The sequence below is a fragment of the Schistocerca americana genome, chromosome 2, assembly GCF_021461395.2.
Source record: "Schistocerca americana isolate TAMUIC-IGC-003095 chromosome 2, iqSchAmer2.1, whole genome shotgun sequence".
Lineage (NCBI taxonomy): Eukaryota > Metazoa > Arthropoda > Insecta > Orthoptera > Acrididae > Schistocerca > Schistocerca americana.
In genome coordinates, this window is record NC_060120.1 from 950366206 (window position 1) to 950393079 (window position 26874).

The 26874-nt window shown below is 38.0% G+C and overlaps 1 protein-coding gene and 1 non-coding gene across 2 annotated transcripts in view; both read right to left on the bottom strand.

Annotated features, from left to right (window-relative positions):
* LOC124594933 (60S ribosomal export protein NMD3) overlaps positions 1 to 26874 on the bottom strand; it is a 91914-nt gene that overhangs the window by 35781 nt on the left and 29259 nt on the right. Inside the window, exons 3-5 of the mRNA XM_047133432.1 lie at positions 26556 to 26706; positions 25115 to 25249; positions 3625 to 3733 (exon numbers count right to left, since the gene is read on the bottom strand). Of these exons, the coding sequence (XP_046989388.1) occupies positions 3625 to 3733; positions 25115 to 25249; positions 26556 to 26706 (395 nt within the window). The remainder of the gene's footprint in view (positions 1 to 3624; positions 3734 to 25114; positions 25250 to 26555; positions 26707 to 26874) is intronic.
* On the bottom strand, positions 4696 to 4768 carry Trnaa-cgc. Its single transcript has one exon. It is a non-coding gene; the product is annotated as a tRNA-Ala (tRNA).

Sequence of the window (26874 nt, forward strand, 5' to 3'; positions counted from 1 at the left end):
TACTCGGCAATTCTGTATCATTTGCTCTTCATTCTGAACTGTGGGAAGTGGCATAAGTAAATGTGGTTTACAGTGAATATTGGAGGAAATTATTCCATTTAGGGGGTGAAGGGGGGAGGGGGAGGAGGAGGAGGATGCAATACAGAGACCACTGACAAATTCAGAGAGACCTCCTGGGGCTACGGAGTGTAAAGAGGAACAGTTAGATCAAGGAATCATGGCAAGAACCAAACGAAACAGATAACAGAGAGTAGGAAAGTGTGGAAACTGGTATCTAGTGGGGAGGAGATGTGGGTCCTCCTTATAGCAGAAGAGTTGAAGTGGGAGTAAGAGGGGTGAAGGAAAAGGACTGAAGAGGTTTAGGGAAGTTCAGAAAGGCACCCAGAACCCTGGGTCAGGGGAGACTTACTGGACAGGCTGAGTAGAAAGTAACGAAACGATAGGCAGTTTGTTATGAAGGTAATGACTGGCACTATGAGATGCAAGATATTACAGTTTTTTTTTTAATGAATATTTTCTTAAAAAAACCTTTGGGAAAGATTGCAGATCAGCTATCTTGCACTTGTTGCTGTCCATGCAGAACTGAGAGCCTGCTTACTGCTGAGCCAAATATTACACAGTATGAGAGCTTCGGCTTGAGAGCTTCACATCTCAATTTCTTGCTAAGCCAAAGTGAACTGGCCACCTAGCAAACTTACGGTAAACCACGCTCTGTTTGAGACAAGCTTTAGGGAGTGATGGTCACTTTGCTACCCACAGCATACCATGTGACTTCATCACTAGTCAGTTTATCTCATATATACCATGGTTTACCACCTCTGGATACATCCCAGGGTGTATAAGCGGACAAGAAAAAAAAAATTCCCGGATTTCCCGCTTAAAAATACACTTTCTCTCGGGTGGAAACATAGTTTTTCCTTGTGATTTGACAGTATATTTTCTCTCGGAACTGTATAACTTATCAATCCCTTGAATGGTTATGGTTTTATACATGGGCATAGAATTTCCCGGCGCTTTAGAAAACGCAACTCAGGGGAAAAAACACCTTTTGGAAAGATGTTTGATGTGCAGTAACGTGTACGCTGCATACTTTCATATTACGAAAGTATAAATTCGAATTCCACCAAACACCGCATGTTACTTTCCGAAGCACTGAAATCGATATTGCGATGCGTATTTGTAAGCCAGTCATAGCTCATATCACGTGATCATCTCGCCAGCCAATGACAGCGGATATTCAGAGCTTCGGACATGTGGCGTAGTCAGCCAATAGCAACATCACTGTTAAGTACCATGAACACATGAACAGGAAAAGTTAATGGTTTAAATTAACATATATAATGTTGCTACAAGAAAAACAAAGCTTTCACATATAATATTGGTCTCTAAGGCCAATACGCTGCAAGAGAAGCTAAGGTTTCACATATAATGTTGGTCTTTTATGCACGCATTAAATTTTAAGATATATCACACAAATGTGAGAGTAAACAACATAAAAGTGTTATCTTCTCGGCTATAAATTCTTCTACATGGCTCGTCATCAAAGAGCTGATTTTTAAATGAGTCCCAGATTCCCAGTGAAGTAGGCATCAACCTGATATTAAGCTTTTCAGTATGGTTTCGGGATGTAAATTTCCTTGGGTACCAGTACTTTGTTATCTCATGCCTGGTTCTTTGTTATGGCATAATGCCACACGTGCTATAAGATGAAAACATACACTTGAAATGCACTGAACAGTTGAAACTAGCCAATAGTTTGAAATTAAACCCTTTGTTTCAAATATATTGACTGCCTCAGCGGAAAAGATTAATAAAAGAAAATTTCTTCAGCAAACCGATAAAAATAACTTCATTGTTCTGCATGGCAATTAATGCTTGACTGTCAGAAAGGTGGAAATAAAATAAAATCTGAAACTAATAATGTATTTTAGCCTTCCGTAATTAAGTGAATGTATTTTAATTCACATGATAGCTCCCGGCCAAAGAAATCAATTTTGTTTTCATTTGACGTGAGTGCAGTAGACAAAGAGGAAACAGCAAAATCACTAAATGTAAACACTGGTCACGTGGAGACTACCCGCTTCCCTATTATAACTCAGACTGCTCTGCGCACCAGACCCGTATCTACGATATTTCCGAACCAGGGCAATAGTAAATAGTGGCGTCCCTCGAGCATCTGAGATAGGACGTCAAAAATTAAAAAAAATCGAATTTTCTAAAATATGTTCATTTTGTAGTGCACATCTTTCTGAAGAGTCTGATACATAAAACATATGTGTCCCAGGAATTGTAAGACATGTTATTTGATCTTAAGTGTGCCAAAGTGCAGCGCCACACCTCTTCACACAGCATTCTTCTATCGCACGTCACTGTATTACGGTCTGTGGAATTGAAACGTGTATACTTTGTACTGGATGCCATCAAACTATATACAGGACAGTGGAAACTAAAATGTTTTATGGTGCCTTTCCTGCTTCCAGTCGGCCAGTTTGACATCCTGCCCCCTCTCAGAAAATTTGCACTCTTTATTCCCTATTAGCTAACAACTTGCTGCTTTGTGTGACATAAAATTAAGTATAGGATACATAAAACCAGTAAAGAGAAGAGACAAGCAAGACAGTACACAATTCTTCAATCCTTAGCTCCCAGAATTTTTTCTCTTTAATCTTGCTACAGCTTTATGTGGCATGCTTTCCTTTCTGCGAAGGGATCTGTTACCTCATCACAATTTGTCAAACGTTTTGCTACATAAAAAATCGAAATGTCGTTGTCTAATACTGAAAAAGCTGTAATTACAAATAGGCCCAAGACTGGTGTGGTTTCTCGATCTGATTACCTGTATTTTGTAACTGTCTGCGACATAAAACAAAATAGGCCTTTATAATACTGTAGCAATTGTAACACACGCCAAATAAACGAGACTGGTTTGGCACAAATGGTCATTTTTATAACACGGCAGAATATAATTCACAAAGCACCAATATCAAAATATGCCTATTAGGCCTACTATAAGCAAAAAGCTTTACGTTAGGAAATAGTTTTACACTTAATTCATACGCTCCAGTTTCTCAAGCATGAGATCGAAAAGTAGTAGTGCGAAATTTTTATATAAATTTGGAATTGTCATATTCTTCCATAATTTAAGTGATGTCACCGTTTCATCTCCTTCCTCGTTCTAACAAACAATGCTGTCATCACTAATTCTGTATCTATTCCTGCCAGTGTCAAAGGACAGGAACACATTTCAAAGTCATACAAATAATCGATAGACCAACGTGCGCTGGACGCTAGGCGCTCTGTGAAACAAGGTTTTTTCCTCAGAAATATAAATTGGCCTAATGCAAAGACCCACACTGTTCATTGACTTAATAATGTTATCATCAACTGGAGCGGCTTTTAATTAAATGAACATACATATGCAGAATCAGCTCCCTCAGAACACGGAGAAGCTAAAAATTCAAATGACCATTCTCGTTACAACATTGTGTGTCATGTCTGTTAATAGCATGGAGCAGATGTAAATGAAAAAGATTTTTATCCTGCTTGGCTTATCTGAAAAGCAATGGAACATGAAACCACAAACTGATGAAATAGTTTTTTTCTTCCAATTAACTACAAACTTACCGTGTATTGGTTTAATTCCTAAGGTATGTTCATGGGCCTTGTGCTTCAAGATTAACTGTTCCAAGTAGTAGAAAGTCTTCTTATTTTCACATTTCTGTCTTACTTGAACCTGCATCAGCAACAGAAGAAAGAAAGTAAGGATAAGTTATCTACAAGTAAGAACCAGGATCAGCAAACCATGTTGTTGGCACATAATATATAAACACTTTTCACGATATTTTAAACTCATTAACTTATAGATATAATGCACTATTTGAAATGTCAGCTCACACACTGTTAGAGTATCTTCAACAAGAATTGGTGGAAATAAAAACAAAAGCTTTAGGTGCCAATTGTTGCAACGAAAGGCTTAATTTATATCTGATTGTATATTTTCCCCACACTTTTCACATATGTGGACAGTCAACTGCACCAGAGCATTTATACTGCAGGGGCAGCAATGCAAATGTACCTATTGTCCTGAATGTTGTTGGAAGATAAGAAGTGCAAGGAGCCACTGCACAAATAGCAGGCACAGAGTGCAGTGGCCTGACTGTGTAGTTGCATTCCATATGAACACTGCACCCAGACGATATACAACAATTTGTTATGCTCTGATAAGCAGGGGGCATTTAGCACTTCATCAACAAATGGTGCTTGGTGTTTAATCCACAAGTTGTGGACGGTAGAAGCTTCCAGTATAAACTGGGTGTTCGCACAGATCACAATACAGCAGTAGCTCTGTTTGGCAACCAGGAGTCAGAGTGGTCACTATTCCTGGACATTGTGCATGTGGCAGGACATACAAATTACACATATAGAAGCTATATGAACACTGCAATGGAGGACAAAAGCATAAGGAAATGTTTCCGAGTTAATTTCATCTCATGTTGCTGGTTTGTGCTTAACCTAATGTCTTCTGGTGGTGGTGGTTAGTGTTTAACGTCCCGCCGACAACGAGGTCATTAGAGACGGAGCGCAAGCTCGGGTTAGGGAAGGATTGGGAAGGAAATCGGCCGTGCCCTTTCAAAGGAACCATCCCGGCATTTGCCTGAAACGATTTAGGGAAATCACGGAAAACCTAAATCAGGATGGCTGGAGACGGGATTGAACCGTCGTCCTCCCGAATGCGAGTCCAGTGTGCTAACCACTGCACCACCTCGCTCGGTCTAATGTCTTCTCTCATGGGGCATTATCACTACACTGTACCCATTTAATTGTAATACTTTGCTTGCTGCTTGGGTCCATTTAGGAAGTAATAATTGTACATTAGGCTGATGTGTTGTTCATAGTCCTCAGTATCAGAGTCTACCTTTGTCTTTGACTTCTTTGATTCAAAAGTATGCAACCAGCAGATCTCATTGTCTTAGCTGGTTGGATATTGAAATTATTATCTGCAACATCTACCCCCATGAACCATGGACCTTGCCGTTGGTGGGGAGGCTTGCATGCCTCAGCGATACATATGGCCATACCGTAGGTGCAACCACAACGGAGGGGTATCTGTTGAGAGGCCAGACAAACATGTGGTTCCTGAAGAGGGGCAGCAGCCTTTTCAGTAGTTGCAGGGGCAACAGTCTGGATGATTGACTGATCTGGCCTTGCAACACTAACCAAAACGGCCTTGCTGTGCTGGTACTGCGAACGGCTGAAAGCAAGGGGAAACTACAACCGTAATTTTCCCCGAGGGCATGCAGCTTTACTGTATGGTTAAATGATGATGGCGTCCTCTTGGGTAAAATATTCCGGAGGTAAAATAGTCCCCCATTCGGATCTCCGGGCGGGGACTACTCAAGAGAATGTTGTTATCAGGAGAAAGAAAACTGGCGTTCTACGGATTGGAGCGTGGGATGTCAGATCCCTTAATCGGGCAGGTAGGTTAGAAAATTTAAAAAGGGAAATGGATAGGTTGAAGTTAGATACAGTAGGAATTGGTGAAGTTCGGTGGCAGGAGGAACAAGACTTTTGGTCAGGTGAATACAGGGTTATAAATACAAAATCAAATAGGGGTAATGCAGGAGTAGGTTTAATAATGAATAAAAAAAATAGGAGTGCGGGTAAGCTACTACCAACAGCATAGTGAACGCATTAATGTGGCCAAGATAGACACAAAGCCCATGCCTACTACAGTAGTACAAGTTTATATGCCAACTAGCTCTGCAGATGACAAAGAAATTGAATAAATGTATGATGAGATAAAAGAAATTATTCAGGTAGTGAAGGGAGACGAAAATTTAATAGTCATGGGTGACTGGAATTCGAGAATAGGAAAAGGGAGAGAAGGAAACATAGTGGGTGAATATGGATTGAGGCTAAGAAATGAAAGAGGAAGCCGCCTGATAGAATTTTCCACAGAGCACAACTTAAATCATAGCTAACACTTGGTTCAAGAATCATAAAAGAAGGTTGTATACATGGAAGAATCCTGGAGATACTAGAAGGCATCAGATAGATTATATAATGGTAAGACAGAGATTTAGGAACCTGGTTTTAAATTGTAAGACATTTCCAGGGGCAGATGTGGACTCTGACCACAATCTATTGGCTATGAACTGTAGATTAAAACTGAAGAAACTGCAAAAAGGTGGGAATTTAAGGAGATGGGACCTGGATAAACTGACTAAACCAGACGTTGTACAGAGTTTCAGGGAGAGCATAAGGGAACAATTGACAGGAATGGGGGAAAGAAATACAGTATAAGAAGAATGGATAGCTCTGAGGGATGAAGTAGTGAAGGCAGCAGAGGATCAAGTAGGTAAAAAGACGAGGACTAGAGGAAATCCTTGGATAACAGAAGAAATATTGAATTTAATTGATGAAAGGAGAAAATATAAAAATGCAGTAAATGAAACGTCTCAAAAATGAGATCGACAGGAAACGCAAAATGGCTAAACAGGGATGGCTAGAGGACAAATGTAAGGATGTAGAGGCTTATCTCACTAGGGGTAAGATAGATACTGCCTACAGGAAAATTAAAGAGACCTTTGGAGAAAAGAGAACCACATATATGAATATCAAGAGCTCAGATGGAAACCCACTTCTAAGCAAAGAAGGGAAAGCAGAAAGGTGGAGGGAGTATGTAGAGGGTCTATACAAGGGTGATGTTCTTGAGGACAATATTATGGAAATGCAAGAGGAGGTAGAAGAAGATGAAATGGGAGATATGATACTGCGTGAAGAGTTTTTGGGCATCTGCAACATCTGTACAAGTTGCTGCATACAACAATATTCCTTGTGCTCCAGTTTCTCCCTGCTTATCTAAATGAGTAGAAAGAAGCCACATGGGTCAGCACTGTCATTGGTTACTATGGCTCATTAGTTCCTGGAGCAGGTGGACTGTTTTTGTTTTTGCCTACAAAGTATCAAAATACTGCACTAGCTTTTATGCTACAGACTCTCGCTGATGGGAACCAATTTTGGGCAGAGAATATGGGCGTGTTCAAAACTTAAGTGCTGGACTCTATTTTAACTGATTACATCCTTCCTTATACCAGTCAAGCATAACTTAGTTGTCTAAGTTTTTGATTGAGCATCATTGCTTCTTGTGTACTTAAACTAAAGTGGAATAATGTTAAACCTGGCGTCAACATAAAAATAAGCTCACACACAACTCACTATTATATATAGTTATTGTGGGTAGTAAAAGAAGACAACAACAAGACCTAAGTCGAAACAAGGCCCCGGAAGTAGAAAATATTCCATTAGAACTACTGATAGCCTTGGGAGAGCCAGCCCTGACAAAACTCTATCATCTGGTGAGCAAGGTGTATGAGAGGGGCGAAATATCCTCAGACTTCAAGAAGAATATAATAATTCCAATCCCAAAGAAAGCAGGTGTTGACAGGTGTGAAAATTACCAAACTATCAGTTTAAGAAGTCACAGCTGCAAAATACTAACTTGAATTCTTTACAGACGAATGGAAAAACTGGTAGAAGCCAACCTCCACCAAGACCAGTTTGGATTCTGCAGAAATGTTGGAACACGTGAAGCAATACTGACCCTACGACTTATATTAGAAAATAGATTGAGGAAAGGCAAACCTACATTTCTAGCATTTGTAGACTTAGAAAAAACTTTTGACAATATTGACTGGAATACTCTCTTTCAAATTCTAAAGGTGGCAGGGGTAAAATACAGGGAGCGAAAGACTATTTACAATTTGTACAGAACCCAGATGCCAGTTATAAGAGTCGAGGGGCATGAAAGGGAAGCAGTGGTTGGGAAGGGAGTGAGACAGGGTTGTAGCCTGTCCCCAATGTTATTCAATCTGTATATTGAGCAAGCAGGAAAGGAAACAAAAGAAAAATTTGGAGTAGGTATTAAAGTCCATGGAGAAGAAATAAAAACGTTGAGGTTTGCCGATGACATTGTAATTCTGTCAGAGACAGCAAAGGACTTCGGAGAGCAGTTGAACGGACTGGACAATGTCTTGAAAGGAGGATATAAGATGAACATCAACAAAAGCAAAACAAAGATAATGGAATGTAGTCAAATTAAGTCGGGTGATGCTGAGGGAATTAGATTAGGAAATGAGACTCTTAAAGTAGTAAAGGAGTTTTGCTATTTGGGGAGCAAAATAACTGATGATGGTCGAAGTAGAGAGGATATCAAATGTAGACTGACAATGGCAAGGAAAGCGTTTCTGAAGAAGAGAAATTTGTTAACATTGAGCATAGATTTAAGTGTCAGGAAGTCGTTTCTGAAAGTATTTGTATGGAGCGTAGCCGTGTATGGAAGTGAAACATGGACGATAAATAGTTTGGACAAGAAGAGAATAGAAGCTTTCGAAATGTGGTGCTACAGAAGAATCCTGAAGATTGGATGGGTAGATCACATAACTAATGAGGAGTATTGAATAGAATTGGGGAGAAGAGGAGTTTGTGGCACAACTTGACAAGAAGAAGGGACCTGTTGGTAGGACATGTACTGCGGCATCAGGGGATCACAAATTTAGCATTGGAGGGCAGCGTGGAGGGTAAAAATCACAGAGGGAGATGAATAAACTAAACAGATTCAGAAGGATGTAGGTTGCAGTAAGTACTGGGAGATGAAGAAGCTTGCACAGGATAGAGTAGCATGGAGAGCTGCACCAAACCAGTCTCAGGACTGAAGACAACAACAAGAACAACAACATCTGCAACATCTGTACAAGTTGCTGCATACAACAATATTCCTTGTGCTCCAGTTTCTCCCTGCTTATCTAAATGAGTAGAAAGAAGCCACATGGGTCAGCACTGTCATTGGTTACTATGGCTCATTAGTTCCTGGAGCAGGTGGACTGTTTTTGTTTTTGCCTACAAAGTATCAAAATACTGCACTAGCTTTTATGCTACAGACTCTCGCTGATGGGAACCAATTTTGGGCAGAGAATATGGGCGTGTTCAAAACTTAAGTGCTGGACTCAATTTTAACTGATTACATCCTTCCTTATACCAGTCAAGCATAACTTAGTTGTCTAAGTTTTTGATTGAGCATCATTGCTTCTTGTGTACTTAAACTAAAGTGGAATAATGTTAAACCTAGTGTCAACATAAAAATAAGCTCACAAACAACTCACTATTATATATAGTTATTGTGGGTAGTAAAAGAAGGGCCACAGGTATACATCCAAGATTCAAGACTGATCTCTACTTGACTTTTCCAAGGGAGATGCATGATGTCCTTAGTTTATACTTTGTCATTCAGCTGGGCATAGGAACTCATTCACTGTATCCCTACTATTAGATTGGTGCGTAAGTTCAACGCATTTTTGTTTTTTGTGTTGGTGTTCTGGTTGCTATGGGTTTATTTATTGATTGTTTTATTTGTAGTTCACTGTTGCTATTTGAGTCTACATATTGTCATTTTGTCACTTGGAGATAGTGATTGGAGCTGTGGATGCTAGAAAATGGAGTGCCAAGTGGAGAAATCTGAACATTTCCAACATATTCTTCCGTTTGAGTTTGATAGAGGGGTAACAGTAGTGGAGGTGGTCAGAAACATTTGAGCCGTGTATGGGGATAAAGCCATTGAACAGAGCATGGGTAGAAAATAGTTTTCTTATTTTAGGGAGGATTGTTCTGACATTAGTGACTCTCCATATTCAGGAAGGCTCTTGGGGTTTGATGACGACTGTTTAAACATATTAATCCACAATGATCCACTTCAGTATACCTGAGAACTGGCAAATGTGGTGAACTGTGATCTTTCTACCATTGTGCAACATTTGCAAGAAATGAGGAAGTTTCAAAAAGCAGATGTATGTGTACCACATGCTCTAAGCCAAAATCACTAGCATCTGCAGGTGACCATATGTGCACCTCTGCTTACTTGTCATCAATTGGCACATGAACAACACCAACTATTCCTATTCTGTATTACTGCTGGTAGTGAGAAATAGTGTCTATGCCAACGAAAGGAAAGGAATGGTTGGGTCCAAACACAAAGCAGCAACTCCCTGTACAATGATCTGTGTGCATCCACAAAAGATAATGTTACGCATATGGGGGAACAGTGATGGTGTGGTGTACAACAACTTGCTTCCCCGAGGTGTAGCTATCACGGCTGAAATTTATTTTCAACAAATGAGATGCCTTGCACACACAGTCCATAACAACAAACAGGAAGATGGTGTGAAGTGATGCTACTCCACAATAATGCCCGCATGCATTCTGCTAGACTGACGCAAAACACTATACATGAGGTGAGTTGGGAAGTTGTTCCACACTGACCTTATTCACACCAAAAAACTCTCTAATGAACTTCCTTTCTGGATGAAAATGTGTTCCAAAGATGGCTTGAAAAGTTATTCGCCTCAAAAACCATCTAATTTCTCCAATCACAGAATTGAAAAGTTACCCCGACATTGGCAGACTGTTGTAAATAGTGAAGGAGGATATATTATTGATGACTAACGTCTCTGTTATGTGTATCTGTTGTGTTTATTAAAATTATGGAAAAATGTTACGAACTTGTGCATCAACCCAATACGTAGAAGGTATGATCAAAAAGTAATGGGAAATTTTGTTTTTTAAAGAATCTTTAGTTATTCATCAACTTCAACTTTGTGCCCTTCAAAGTAATCCCCCGCAGATACAACACACTTGTGCCATGACTTCTTCCAGTCCTGGAAGCACTTCTGGAACTCACTTTTCATTACAGTGTTCAGTTCCTCTGCAAATTCTGCTTTGATCTCATCAATGGTGGCAAAACAATGCCCTTTCATGGTTCTCTTCAGTTTCGGGAATAGAAAGAAGTTGCAGGGGGCCACATACTGCTGACACAGTGGCTGAGGCAACATAACTGTTTTGTTTTTAGCCAGCAAATCACAAACAAGCACTGAGATGTGAGCACGAGCATTGTCATCATGCAACTTCCATGAATGGTTTTGCCGCAATTCTGGTCATTTTCTTTGGACTGCTTCACACAAATGGAGTGTAATTTCCAGGTAGTATTCCTTATCAATTGTACAACCATAAGGCAGCAACTCATTATGCACTATCCCACTGTACTGAAAGAGGACAGTGAGAATAACCTTCACTTGTGACCGAACTTGTCAACTTTTTTCAGTCTTGGTTCTTCAGATGGTTTCCACTGGGACAACTGAGCCTTGGTTTGAAGTCATACCCATGTTTCGTCACCTGTTATAACCTTCTTTAGAGGTTCTGGACCACTGTCGACTTCATTTGACAATTCCTGAGTGATGTCTATGCAACAGTGTTTTTGATCGAAATTCAACAATTTTGGAATAATCTTTGCTGCTACACTTTTCATGCTCAAAACAACAAAAAAATTCCTGCCGGCAGTACACCCGTGGACTGTTCGAGCAAGAAATACGCTGGGAGAAACTGAAGAATCAGAATCAAAAGATTGCTTGGCATGAGATAAAGGATATGCCAACATCATCAGCAATCTCTCTGATGGAGATTTAGTGATTTCCTAGAACCATTTTCTTTACTTCTTCCACAGTGTCATCAGTAATTGATGTGCTAGGGCATCCAGGGTGACTGTCATCTTCAAAATTTTCTCAACCCTCTCTGAAATGTTTGCACCACTTTTATACTCTTGTCTTACTCATAACAGATTTGTCAAAAGCTACATTCAACATTTCAAATGTGTTGCAGCACTCTATTCCACTTTTCAAGCAAAATTTAATGCAAATTCTTTAATACATCTTTTTCCAAAGTAAAAATTCGCTGAGCACTCGAAAACACACAATCTTTTCAACTGTCAACAATAATCCAAATATTCAAAACAGCTGAAAATGCAAACATATATCAAGACATGTATACAAACAAGTTAAAAGAAATTAAAAGTTAAGTGTATAAAGCCAGCAAAATTTCAAAGGAAAAAATCCCATTACTTTTTGATCACAACCTGTGTATGAGCCTTAGAAAACAATTTATTATGTTCAAGTCTCAGTGATTAAGTGGTAAAATGCCAGATATAATGCACAGCCAAAGATCTTTGACTTAATCACTGATTAGACCCAGATCTTTATCTGTCACTTATCACTTGTTTCACAGATGGCAACATTTGTTCATCTGAGAAATGCTGAGCTGCATAGTGGTTCAGAGACCAAGTTAAACTGCATGTCCCCCCTATGACAGGATCAATCAGAAGACTCTTCCACAGCAAATGAGTGGCAACGCACTGAGCCGACAGGCCTAAGGAGGACTTATCTTCCATATGTAGGTTAATACTACATGAAACGGAGAAATTAGTAACTAATATATCTAACACCTGTAATGCGCATCAACACAGTTAACATAAATCACAGCATTCTGCACTCCACCGGTAGACAGGAAACTCATGCTGTGTGTTCCTGCATGGCAGTTGCATGGTGTTCTGGGAAAGGCCACTTTCCTCACCATGTGTGCTGTTCATTCTTCAGTTTACAGACAGCCTACATTTATGCTTATTTTGTGCACATATGACTAATGTGAATCACTTACTCAATTTGGTATCCCACCAGACAAAAAGTGCTTATCACACATGTCTACAATAAGGATGACAGAAGTAATCTACAAAACCACTGCCCAGTCTCATTGATGTCCACCTATTGTACATTTCTAAAAACATATTTTGTCCTTTAACATAACGAGGTCTCTCGATCGGAATGATCATCTTGATGCTGACTAGCATGTATTCCAAAAACACCCATTACTTGATACCCAACTTAAGCTTTTCTCATATGACCATTAAGTCAAGCAGATGAGTACATTATTTCGTGACTTCCAAAAAGCTTTTGACTCTGTGCTATACAAATATTTATTTAAAAAAAAAAAAAAAAAAAAAAAAAAAAAAAAAAAAAAAAAAAAGGTTTCTATGGGGGTATCAAACAAAATCTGTGACTGTGTTGAGGATTTCTTGATAGGGAGGACATAGCATGTGACATCGGATGGAGAGTCATTGACAGAATTGGAAATGACTATAGGCCTGGCCCACAGAAATGAAATTGGAAACCTTATTGTTCATTTTGTATATTAATGACCTGGCAGGGAATATTAATATCAACCTCAGACTTTTTGCAGGTGATCAGTTACCTACAATGAAGTGCTGCCTGAGAAAAGCTGTAGAAATATTCATTAAGATCCTGATACGATTTCAAAGTGGTGCAAAGATTGACAACTTGCTTTAAACATATTTTACAAAGGCAGAATGAAACATAGTGGCCCGTAATTACAATAACAATAATTTACATTTAGAATCAGTCAACTCATACTTTACAGAATGTACTCTTACAGCACTGACCCTTAGCTAGAATTTATTGCAAATCTCTTGCCCAGTGCAAAGTCCCATCTGACTGGAATGAAAATGCAGATGACTCCTGTGCATAGTAAGGGTAAAAGAGCAGATTTGCAAAATTACAGTCCAATACCCTTAACACTGGTTTGTTGCAGAATTTTTGAACAGATTCTGAGTTTCAATATAATAAATTTGATATGGAAAAGCTTCCACCCACAAATAAGTACAGAATTAGAAAGCACTGCTCATGTGGAACTCAACATGCCCTTTCCTCACACAGCATTATACAAATCAAGGATGAAGAGCAACAGGCAGATTCAATATTCTTACATTCCCAGAAAGCATTTCCCACTGCAGGCTTAATGAAGGTCCAACAGGATGTATACATGGACAAGTAAAAAAAATTCTCGGATTTTTCTCAGATTTCCCGGTTAAAAAAAAACACTTTCTGGGTGAAAACACACTTTTTCTGTGTTTAAGTGACAGTAAACTTTCCCTTGGAACTGTAAAACTTATCAATCCTTTGAATGGTTATGGTTTTATGCACCGACGTAGAACTTCTAGGCACTTTAGAAAACGAATATCCCCCCAAAAAGAAAATAAACAATGCATTTTGGAAGATCTTCAATGTGCAGAAACATGTACGTTGCATATTTTCGTATTATGAAAGTAAATATTCAATTTCCACCAAACACAGCGAGTTAGTTTCTGAAGCATTGAAATTGAAATTGTGATGCACTTTTGTAAGCCAGTCACAGCTCATGTCATATGATCTCGGCAGCCAATAACAGATCTTCACAGCATACAACATGTGATGTAGTCAGCCAATAGCAACATTACTGTTAAGAAGCGTGAACACACAAATAAGAAAAGTTAAAGGTTTAAATTAATATACATAGAGTGGCTATAAGAAAAGCTAAGCTTTCACATATAATATTGGTCCTTTTTTGCATGTGTTAGACTTTAAGATACATCACACAAATGTGCCAGTAAAATTTTAAATAACGACATAAATGTCTGGTCTTCTGGGCTTGAGATTCTTCTAAGTGTCTGGCCTTCAAAGTGTTAAGATTTAAATGGGAGTCACACACACTGTGATTTAAGAAATTCAAAGGACATTGTCGCATGTAACACAAGTCGTGTTAATTAAAATGAAATTTACTTTGAAAGTAATGCTTTTCAAACCACCATTCAAAATATTTTCCTGCGACCTGTTAGAATTTGTTTCAGCAATTGTCAGAGTACCAGAAAACAGAAGTTACAGAGCATGTGCAACTACAATGATGTAGGAACAGGACATCAGATGACACTCCGTGAACATCGGAATTTCGTAAATCATACTAAAATGCATAATTTGGCTTAATGTGCACATTCGTATGTCCAGATTCACAAAGATGTAGGCCCCAACATGATATTAAGTTTTTCAGTGTCATTTTCAGGATGCAAATTATCTTGGAGTACTAGTACTGTATTATCTCATATTTGGTTCTTTATTATGGTGCCATGCATGTCAGAAGGTGGATACAAGCATTTGAAATTCAGTAAACATTTGAAACTGCCAATGGTGTGGAATGAAACACTTCGTTTCAAATAAATTAACTGGCTCTGCGGAAAAGACCAATAAAAGGCAAATTTCTTTAGCAGCTCTACAAAAATAACTTCATTGTTCTGCAAGGCGGTTAATGCTTGACTGCCAAACACATGGAAATAAAATCAGAAAAATGAAACTAATAACATATTTTAGCCTTCCGCAACTACGTGAATTCACTTGATAGCTCCCAGCCACAAAATTCTATTTTGTTTTCATTTGACGTGACAGCTGCAAATGAGGAAGAAACAGCAAAATCACTAAAAGTAAAAACTGGTCACGTGGAAACTACTCCCCCCTCCTCACTAGAACTCACACTGCTCTGCGCATGTGGGAATCTGGCAGCTTGTACTGCTAATACAGCTAACAGCCACACTTCACGCAGCCATAAGTGGGAGAAGATACTGATCATACATGTCTCAACTGCGCATGCACGTCAGTCTGCTGGTAACTGTTCAAAAAAAAACCTAATGTGAACAGCTGTGAAGTCACGCTTGTCAGAAGCAGTTTGTTGTTATGAAGAATTGTATAGTCTTTGCCCTTAAGCCTTTGAAATGTTTTGCTGTTGGCAGACACTTGTGTATGCACTGTGTTTCATTGTTGTAAATGGCGCATATCTCCCATTTGTTTTATGGCCATAGTATATTGTTCTGCAGGGTGGGATACAGTAAAGTTCTTTGTTGGAGTGTTGGTTCTTACCGGTCAAAATTACAAAAATTTAACTGAAAACCAAAACATTGAAAAATTCCCAGAATTCTAAAAAAATTACCAGGTTTTTTCCGGTTTTCTCCCATGAGAAAAGATTCCAGGGTTTTTCCCGGTTGTCCCTGGGCGTATACACCCTGTCCAAGCATACAGAATAAGTTACCAGATACGCGAGTTGCTCGGCAGTTTCTTATGTAATAGAACTCGGTACATTGTCCTCAACAGTGAAGTGTTCATCAGAGACAAGGATATCATAAGGAGTGCCCAAGGGAAGTATTATGGGTTCACTACAGTTCCCTATACACACAAACAATCTGCCAGCAGGGTGAGGAGCAATCTGCGGCTGTTTGCTGATGATGTTGTAGTACACAGAAACGTGCCGTCATTGAGTGACTAGGAGCAAACGAATGACAGACAAAATTTCTACTTGGTGTGATGATTGCCAGCTTGCTCTAAATGTAGAAACATGTAAGGCAGTGCAGATCAACTGGTAAAACATTTCCATAATACTCTAACACAGCACTGGTGGCGTGCTCCTTGAAATAGTCATGTTGATTAAACAAATAGTCAATGTTACGAAGCAACATTAAATAGGATGAGCAGGTAACATCTGTAGCAGGGACTATTAGGAGAGTTTTAGGAAATTTTAGCTCATCTACAAAGGAGACTGTGTATAAACCACTTGTGTGACCTACTTATGAGAACTGCTCGAGTGATTTGGATTCCCGCCTGGTTGCATTAAAGGAAGACATTGAACCAATTCAGAGATGAGAGATCAGATTAGTTACTGTTCAGTTCCATTACTATGTGAGTATTATGGAGCTGATTTGTGATCCTAAATGGTGATCCCTGGAGGGAAGGCGGTATTCTTTTCACGAAATACTACTGAGCAAACTGGCATTTCGAGTTGACTGCAGAACGATTCTACTGCTGCCAAAGTAAATTTCGCATATGGACCATGGAGATACAAGAAATTATGGAAACATCACTTAGGTTCACTCACTGGTAAGGCAAACTGAGAACTAAAGGTCATTGGCAAGATACGGGAGAAATGCAGTCAACCTACACAGGAGATCGTTTTAAAATCACTTGAACATCCCATTTTAGAATATTCATCTAGTACTTGGGACCCATACAATACAGGACCAACAGAGGACACTGAATGTAAAAAAATCCCAGTATGAATGGTCACAGATTTCTTTGACTTGAGAGTGTGTTATGGAGATGCAGAAATGTTGAAAACAGACTATTGAAAGTAGACACAAATTATCCTGAGAGAGTGAACTTGCAAAAATTGAAGAACCTGTATTAAATAAAAAATCTAAAGAATTCTTCAGCCCCCTATGTGTCATTCCTGTAGAGACTATGAAGAGAAAATTAGACTAATTACACAGGTCTGCAAAAAAATTTTTTTTTTTTTTTTAAAGTTGTTTCAAATTTGATAACCGACTTATGTACTTTTCAGGGCTGATTTCAAAAATGCAATCCATTTTTTTCTATCATATCAGATTTTCTCACAAAAAAGGGAGTATTTCTGGGTATAATAACAAAATTTAAGCAAGTTATCACATTTTTCTGATGTCATAAAATTTTATTTTATTTATAATTCATGTTCTTAACTACATTTCCAGTCACTCCCATTTCTCTTTAAGCTCATAGGTTCTTATAACAACACGTTCGCTTTCTGTCAAAGCTTCTTTTATTGCTTTTCTCTTCTTGTGGAACATCTCTTTTTATTATCCAGCAGTAATCCACTATCATGTTGACGTTCCATCTTCCTTGATATCTTCTTTCCATTTCTTTGATGTGTAGGTGGAATCTTTCGCCCTGCTCTTCACTTAAATCACCAAGGTTTGCAGGGAAGTAGTCAAGATGTGAGTGGAGAAAATGAACTTTAATGCTCATGTTACAGCCCAGCTTCTTAACGTTGTCTAGCATGTCTGCAACGATTGTCTTGTAGTTTGGATCTCTCTCGTTTCCTAGGAAACTGATAACAACTAATTTAAAAGATGTCTATGCTGCCTTTTCTTTTGTTTCCATTTTGTCCACAAAGTTGGGATCTGTCATTAGTTTTCTAATGTATGGTCCGACAAAGATTCCTTCCTTTAGCTTTGCCTCAGATAAAAAAGGAAACTGTCCACAAAGATATCTGAAATACTCCCCTTCTATTGGCAATGCCTCAACAATTTAATGTGAAGTGGTGGAAGTAATACCTTTTTGGGATCCACAAGGCTTTTCCTCTCAACATTTTTAAGCCCTACCTGTAAGGTTTTTCTCGAGGGCGAAGCTTTTTTATGTAGTGTTGCTTTCTGTCTCTACTGTCCCATTCACAGAGAAAGCAAGGGAACTTTGTATAGCCACTTTCTTGACCAAGCAGCATTGAAATCACTTTTAAATCATCACATAGTATCCATTTGTGGTCTGAATAGCATTGTTTGCTTAGAACCAGTTCAAGTTTTTTGTAAGATTACTTTAAGTGAACCGAGTGTCCAACTGGTATAGAAGCACACTTATTGCCATTGTGTAGAAGTACTGCTTTAAGGCTCATTTTTGAAGAATCAATAAAAATTCTCCACTCATGAGGAGCATATTCTATTTTGAAATGTGCCATAAGTCCAGGAACATCACTGCAAAACACCAGGTCACCTTCTTGAGAGAAGATAGAGACAAACTCCTTTTCCCTCGATCAATACTAAGAAAAGGATGTACACGGAGCCAACAAACGTTTATCTTTCAATCAAGATCCTAAAACCACTGTTGATTCTTTAAAAAGGCCTAGGTCTCAGATTGTGAGAATGGAATGAGATCGGTTGTGCCAGGATTGTAGCAATCTCTGTCTTCTTCACTATCACCTAGCTGAGCCAATGGCTTGTGATCATCTATATCATCCAAAGAATCTGGAGGAGAGGGTATTGTTACTTCAGGTCCACGAGGAACAGGGCGAACGGCTGATTGAATGTTAGGGTAAGAAATATCCTCTTGTTTTTCAAATTGAAACCTCGTTATGTTGCAAGAACAAAAATAGCAGTCATCACTATGATTTTTGGGCTCCCTCGAAACCATCAATATTCCAAAACTTAAGGACTGCTTTTTATGTTGAAATCATTGCCTCTGTTCTTCAACACATACTGAACAAACTTTGTGTGGGCCCAACGCTTATCTTGATCGCCTAACTTTAAACCGAAATAGGTGAAATATAGTTTTTCAACAAAATCGGAAATGTTTCTCTGTATTTATTAACAGCACAGTTACCACAAACGTAGCAGACGAAATCTGGCGAGTTTATACATCCTCTGGTAGCCATTGTTCACAAAACAACTTCACAACACAAGAAAACAGTCACTACTTTAAACACTAGTAACAACAACACATGACCAGCACAGAGTGAAGGGGTACTGTGAACTGTAGGACAATAGCAGCAGCTCACTGCTTGGTGATGGCGGGGGACGGGGCAGTGCGACAGACAGGCACTGACATGAAAATACTGTTAGTTTCTCCTAATTACTCTTTATTTTACATATATCTAGTATAAAAATGGCTAGATAATAGTTTATGGAGATCCTAAAAACGAAAATTCAAACTCACTGGAGTGCTCAAATAGCAAAAAAAGCTAAAACTAGACAAGCAGTTTGTGAAATAACTGTACATGATGGAATTTCCCCACCATTTTCCCTGAAATCAGCATTTATAACACTATAAAAATCACTTACTAAATTTGAAACAATTTTTATATCACAGACCTATGTTATAGCATCACACTTCATTTGCAAACCACTGAAGTGCATGACTAAGAGAATTTCTCACTCTACTAATTACACTGAACAACAAATTTGAAGTGAAAGTGTGTAAATTGCATGATTTTGAATTAGTTATGTTTATTTCAGTACAAAATGACATAAAAATAATCATCTTCATAACTATTTAGCTATAGTTTTTAAAAAAGTAATCTGCATTTTTACATAAATAACTCACTAAATAAATATATATATAAACAAAGATGATGAGACTTACCAAACAAAAGCGCTGGCAGGTCGACAGACACACAAACAAACACAAACATACACACAAAATTCAAGCTTTCGCAACAATCGATTGCTTCATCAGGAAAGAGGGAAGGAGAGGGAAAGACGAAAGGATGTGGGTTTTAAGGGAGAGGGTAAGGAGTCATTCAAACCCCGGGAGCGGAAAGACTTACCTTAGGGGGATGGATACGTGTGTGTGTGTGTGTGTGTGTGTGTGTGTGTGTGTGTGCGCACGCGAGTGTATACCTGTCCTTTTTTCCCCCTAAGGTAAGTCTTTCCGCTCCCAGGATTGGAATGACTCCTTACCCTCTCCCTTAAAACCCACATCCTTTCGTCTTTCCCTCTCCTTCCCTCTTTCCTGATGAAGCAATCGTTTGTTGCGAAAGCTTGAATTTTGTGTGTATGTTTGTGTTTGTTTGTGTGTCTATCGACCTGCCAGCGCTTTTGTTTGGTAAGTCTCATCATCTTTGTTTTTAGATATATTTTTCCCACGTGGAATGTTTCCCTCTATTATATTCACTAAATAAATATGCATTCATGTTCCAAGATTCAGCATAACAAATTTTAAGTGAATAATTACTTTAATTATTTATGTATTATGCATTGATAAATTTCAGTGCCATTCTGGAAGCACAAAAGTAAAATATCAAGAAAAAATGAAGATGATATTACATGAATGCAAATACTTTGTAAGTCTACTTTGTACCAGAACTATGTACAGCACAAAAGAAAATATATAAATTAACTGGTCACAAATGTATATAAAGGATTACAAATGTTAAATGTCCATATATACAGTATATACAATTACGTATTTTGTTCAGATTTAAAGTCAGAAGATGACCGTTTTCTCTTGGCTTGACGTTTAAACACATAATTGGGAACATCCCTTATGAAAGTCCAGCAGTAATCTGCTAAAGTAGTAGGCTCCACTTTCCAGTATAAGTCTTCTCAAATATGGCAATATCTTAATGAAATTGCTTCCCATGTTCATCACTTACTGCACCACAATCTTTGGGGAAGAAGTCAAGATGATCATGTAAGAAATGCATTTTCAATGACATGTCGCAACCAAGTTTTTCATAAGATGACAACATGTTATCTATAACCTCCTCGCAGTTTGTTGCTCGTTGTTCCCTAAGAACTGTAAACAAGCTGACTTGAAACATTCCCAAGCATGCTTCACCTCACCTTGTACGATTCCAGCAAAAGTACGGTCTCCAAAAAGCTCTCAATTCTGTGGGCCTACAAAAATGCCCTCCTTTACTTTAGCATCACTTAAATAAGGGAATTTTTGCCTTAAGTACTTAAACGCGTCACCATCTTTGTTCTTTCCTTTAACAAAGTTTTTCATGAGACCCAACTTGATGTGCAAGGGCGGGAGCAGAATCTTTTTGGGGTCTACTAGAGGTTCACTCTTAATGTTCTTTATACCTGGTTGAAGAGATTTTCTGGTGGGCCATTCATGTTTACTGTAATGAGACGCATGAGCTCAGCTATCCCGTTCACAGAGAAAGCAGCAATATTTAGTATACATACAAAGGTGCAAAAATTATTACATGCATTAATAAAGTCACTGAAGTTGAAGAGCAGGGAGACAAAAAGATCACTAAAATTGGTATCAAAATGTTTACATTCAAAATATTCCACACAAGTAAGACCAGGGGCAATAATATAAACCACTGTTACTAGTTATTATGACTTTGACAAACCATTATAATATTTGATTTTAAACGTAACATAAAAATCCATATATAATTGTCTCACCACAATAAAATGGCGTAAAATGAAAACTAGAGCTAATTTTGAACTGTCTTTGGGATATTCGTGATCGGCACATTAGAGCTGATAGGAATTGGCTATTTTCATTCAATTTACATTTTCATTGTTGCACAGTGTTACTACAGGTTCTTCCCATTCCATTCACATATGGAGCGTGGCAAAAATGATTGCTTAAATCCTCTGTGCTAGCTGTATCTAGTCTAATCTTGTATTCGTGATCCTCGCAGAAGCAACATGTAGTGTGTTCTAGTACATTCCTGGATTACTAAAAGTTGATTGTTGAAAGTTTCCAAGTAGGATTTTATGGAATAGTTTGTGTCTGTCACGGTTTATCACTACAGTTTATCAACATCTCCCAGTGAGTCAAGCAAACATGTGACCTACAAATTAAAAGGGTGTTGGACAGGGACTCGAACATGGCTTGCTTTTGCCCACGAAAGGCAAAAGCCCAGGATTTGAGTCCCAGTCCGGCACACAGTTTTAATCTGACAGGAAGCTTCATATAAAAACATACTTTGCTGCAGAGTGACCATTTGTGCTGGTCTCCTTTGTATACATTCAATATTCATGTTAATCTATTTGGTACAGGTCATACACAGTTTAGTAATATTCTAGTATGTGTTTCCTGACTGTTTTGTAAACAGTACTTTACAAACTGGCTGCATTTCCCTAATATTACAACGATTGAGTCTATGGGATCGATCATATCCTTAGAAATTGTTACTCCCAGTATTTGTATGAGTAGGCCGACTCAAACTGACTCATTGATACTGCAGTCATAGGCTACAACCTTTTTTAATTTTGTGAAGTGCACAATTCTGTGGAATTTGGGCTATACGAGTGTTTTTTTTTTTGGCTTAATTTCAGTAAGTAAAACAATTCCTGGCCAAATTTTCACCAGCATATTTTGCATCTAAGAAGAATGCAAATAATTAAACATAAATTTTCAAGACATGCAGTATGAATCAAATGATTAAGCATTGTGGCAAGTCTGATTCTTTGTGAACATGTCAACTGATTTACTGAGCTGTTCAAATGAACCTTCCACTGAAAGACTCAGTATTACCATGAATTCACAATATTGCTGGAGAATATATTTCATTCGTCACTGAAACTCGTGAGAAAATACTATAACTGACAGAAGGGATCTATAATCAGAGTTAATACACATTACATCGTAAAAACTATAATGATACATATATTTAACATAGAAGAATAAATTCTGACTACTCTATCCTAATAATACAGAGTAAAACTGTCATTAATCCGAAGATTGTTTCCATGCTACAGTGCTTTACTAAGCATGTTCCTGTTGGACATGATATGCAGTTTTCTTCCTTAAAACTTTGAACTTATTTACCCAGCTAGTTGAAGGAGGACCAACAGTTTTTCGTAGATTCCAAACCATGGTGCTGCTCAGCCTTTTTCACATCAACAGACATTTCCAGAGGGGAAAGAAATGATAAATGACAGATAAAATTCCTTAGATCTTTGTATTTGTAGTCTGGCACTTTACAACTGAGCCATCAAGCTACATTACTTAACTGCATTTAGAGTAGCACGTATAGCTTATTTGTATCTGTTTTTCAACAGAATTTAATATCAGTATTATTGACTTTTTTTTTACATTATTTAACAACACTGATCTCCCAGGGATCTATTCAATGATTGAAAAAGAGTATGTGGGCTGTATGTTGGCACACAGAAGGTCTCAAACACAATGCTTATTTTTGTGAACAGATGCTGTGCCAGGAATACGAGTTCTGTCACGGAAGAATATAACTTGTGGCTTCTCTATTAAGGCACCAGACATGAAAGGTATGAACCAATTCTTCCTCTTGTAGCTTTTAAGTTCCCAACAGGCAGTATCATACTAGAATTTTTTTAAACTCATTGTATCTCTCAGGTTTTATATGGTGGCTAATTACTGCATACTATTTCCATCATAGGAACCAGTTTTTTTCCAGGTATGCAGTGATATGTTCACTTCTCTTCATCCGTCATCTACTTTCCAAAATTCCTTGTTCTTCTTCAGCATATTGCTTAATGCATTTCAATCTGACACTTCTTTGCATCTCTGACCTCAAGTACACCTTACACAAAATTGCACACTAGTAAAGCTGTCCACAAACTGAAGGCTGGTATGAACACCACACTGTTTTACCATGGAGGGTGCTATTGGAGGTCGTATGCCCTTGCTTTCCTCTGATATTGGAAGTGACTCACCAAGCTAATTATAGTAGGGACCTACAGTTTATGGTGGGTTCCAGACCATGGGAAACTTGGCATTTTTCACTTTAAAGATTTATTGCCAGAGGCACACTGATTATCCTGGCTGCAGCCAGGTCACCTCTTGTCAAGATGTCTTCTATATACATTTCTTTATTTTTATTCTGTGGCCAAGTGCCCTTCCTATTACCATAAACATCAGTTAACACAAGAGAAGAAGACGGGAAGGTCTTTAACCTAGTGTCTGTAATTGATTCTAGTACAGCTTACATCACAGTTTAGCAGTAACATTAAACTATTCAAGTAGTATACAATGAGATATTTTCATAGGTCTCATTACAATACAGCTTGAAAGTCTGCAAATGATTGTATTAACAAGTAGTATCAACAGGGCTAATAATAATTTGACAAATACATATGCTCAAAATCAAGTGTCTGACTAGAATACTTAAGAAAAATATATCTGCACAAGCAATGAGGTGACCACTCCTAACAGATGAAGCACACAGTGTACCAGGCAACAGGCAGCTGAAGTAGCCAACCCCTTGTCACAAAGGGGTGGACACACCCACAGTTCAGGACGAGGATGTGTTCCTGTGCATGAGCCACTTATCTTGCATGAGCTCCACATGTGAGAACAGCTGATGGTAAGCTACTGATTTGTGTACATTTAACACACCAAGCTTCCTCTTAATCCTCGACTAATCAAAAACATTTAACGTGTTTTGGGAAGAAGGCAACTGCCTTATGATGAAAAGGGGTATGTCAATCGTGAGAGCTATGTACTTTTTTTAAAGTTAAGTACAAACGTTCAATTCAGGAAACTAAAACTGCAAAGAGACAGAATGGGTATCCTGTACTTACCTAAAGAAGGCAAAATTTCAAGTACTGCCATTGTACAGATGTAAAAGTAGAAAGAGTAACGAAGCTCTCTTTGGTTCCCCTCATCCTCCTAGCAGGTGGAAGAGACCCTTTGAATCTGGGATTTGAGGACCTGCCTTCCTTTCTAACCTTCCCAATCCATCCCTTTCAGCTCCCTGGAATAGGAATTATCAGTTCCCAAAGTTGAGATATCTTTTTTTTCTCTATCTAATATTTGTGTCTACTGGCAGTACTTGGACTTTTGCCTCCTAAAGGTAATTACTGGCAAGCCATTCTGTCTCACTGTAATTTCACAATTTTGTAAGACCATCTGCATATCTGTTACAACTCCATACTGATTGGAAGCTGAAGAGTTATTCATTTGAAGAGTTTATTTTTCTTTTCATTTAATTTATCTATTCTGCTGCTTCCTCAAATAAAGCATCTATCATACTTATCGGAACATCTTATATATTTCTCTAATACATATTAGTGAATGCCATGCTAAACGACTGTTAAGATGATGAACTGCATGGGAGCACAATTTATAATGAAACTAATATGAATGATAAATTTAATATGTATTAAAATACTCACAAGTGCGCGCCAATAATCTTGAGCTTCTGATCTATGACAATCATCACACATTTGATTATTTACGATATATTCAACCACAAATACTTGCTGCAGCATTGTCCCACCCAGCACCTCACCATGGACAGTTAATTTGACCTAGGAACAACAGAATCCAAACAATATTGGTCAAAAATACGATACTGTAGGAGAGGGAAATTATGTTGTTCGTACAAGAATAAAAACATAGATTTAGTGGAAAGAGAGCATTTATTTCCTATAACAAATTAACACTGATGGTATCTCTTATCAATATTTTTGGACTAAAATCGCTACCCCCATCATGTTCTGTTATACATTAGTAAAAAAGATGTGCAATGTGTTCTGTAACCCTTCCTCCACCTGAACAACAACAAAATTCAATTTTCACAATTACTTTGTTATAACTAACCCAAAAAATTGTCATGTAAGAATAATGAGTGTGGATAGTAAAGAAAAATGTGATTACAAAATGACAGACCAATAGTGTGAGCAGGTACCAAGAAAGTATGGAGGAAAGGTGCAGAGTGGGTAATAAAACCAGTTTGCCTTTCTCCTTTACAGTAGTTGTTCTCCATTCACTATTATGTAACAATGATCTCATTCCCATATACTATTCTTCTTTGTTATTTATCCATTCTAAACATTACCTCATACTCTTGGGGCAAACCAAGCATATTATAATATTCCAACAATTTAAAATTCAGGATAGAATAACAGTAATAAGGAAAGGCTAAATTGTTACTTACCACATACAGGAGGCACTGAGTTGCAGAGTTGTACACAAAGTCCTTCTTGCATAGAAGACAAATTGACACAAGCACAACTCACACAAACATGGTAACAGTCTCCATGTTTTAGAGCATGACTCAAAGCCATTAGGGCCATAATGCCCAGAGACGTGTGTGTGTGTGTTGTCTGAATGCTTAAATATTTCTAGCATTATTTTTCATCGTGCCTGCCCATAACTCAATAGCTCCTCTATGTGGTAAGTAGCAAGCTAACCTATCTGTATCACCATTCTCCTTCACATGGTCATGGACATTAAGTACACACATTTTTTTAATTTGGAAATGGTGGATGCTTTCCAATCTGAGAGTATGATTCAAGATAAATCACAATCAAAGGTCATAAGAATATTTCTGCTGTGAAAAGCTTAAGAATTTCAAAGAATCGAAATACAACAAACAGTATAACACATAGTGACAGCAGTATTTTATTATTCTAATATAACACCTGGTAATGTAAATTATGTGGAAAGCAAATGATGAGCCGAAATAAATTATAATCACAATATTCTGCTCATGCAAGTTTGCTTCAAACATTTGATTGATTAGTCAACCACCATCTTAACAAAGGTTTTATTTATGTACGTACAATAAAATTTTCAATCCAATTCAACGAGGGACAATCAATTATTTTTTACCTTTATTCTTTTTGAATGTGGCTCTGTCCATACAAAACCAGCATCTACCAGTTTAACTCTGTTTAGACCTTTCAGTTTTTTTAGGCATAATGAAAGTAGTTCACGTGATTCAAGTGCACAGGTTATCCATTCTCCTGGTGGCTGAAGGTACCTGGAAAAATTTTAAAAGTTTTTCTATCAATTTATGTAGATACACAAATGGGCATGACTAACTTATCTATGCATTAAGGCACTGAAAACTACACAGTTTGCTCACTGCCCTTATATAAGTATGCACTACGTCTAGTTGCAGAGGGCATATAGATAAATTATGACTACC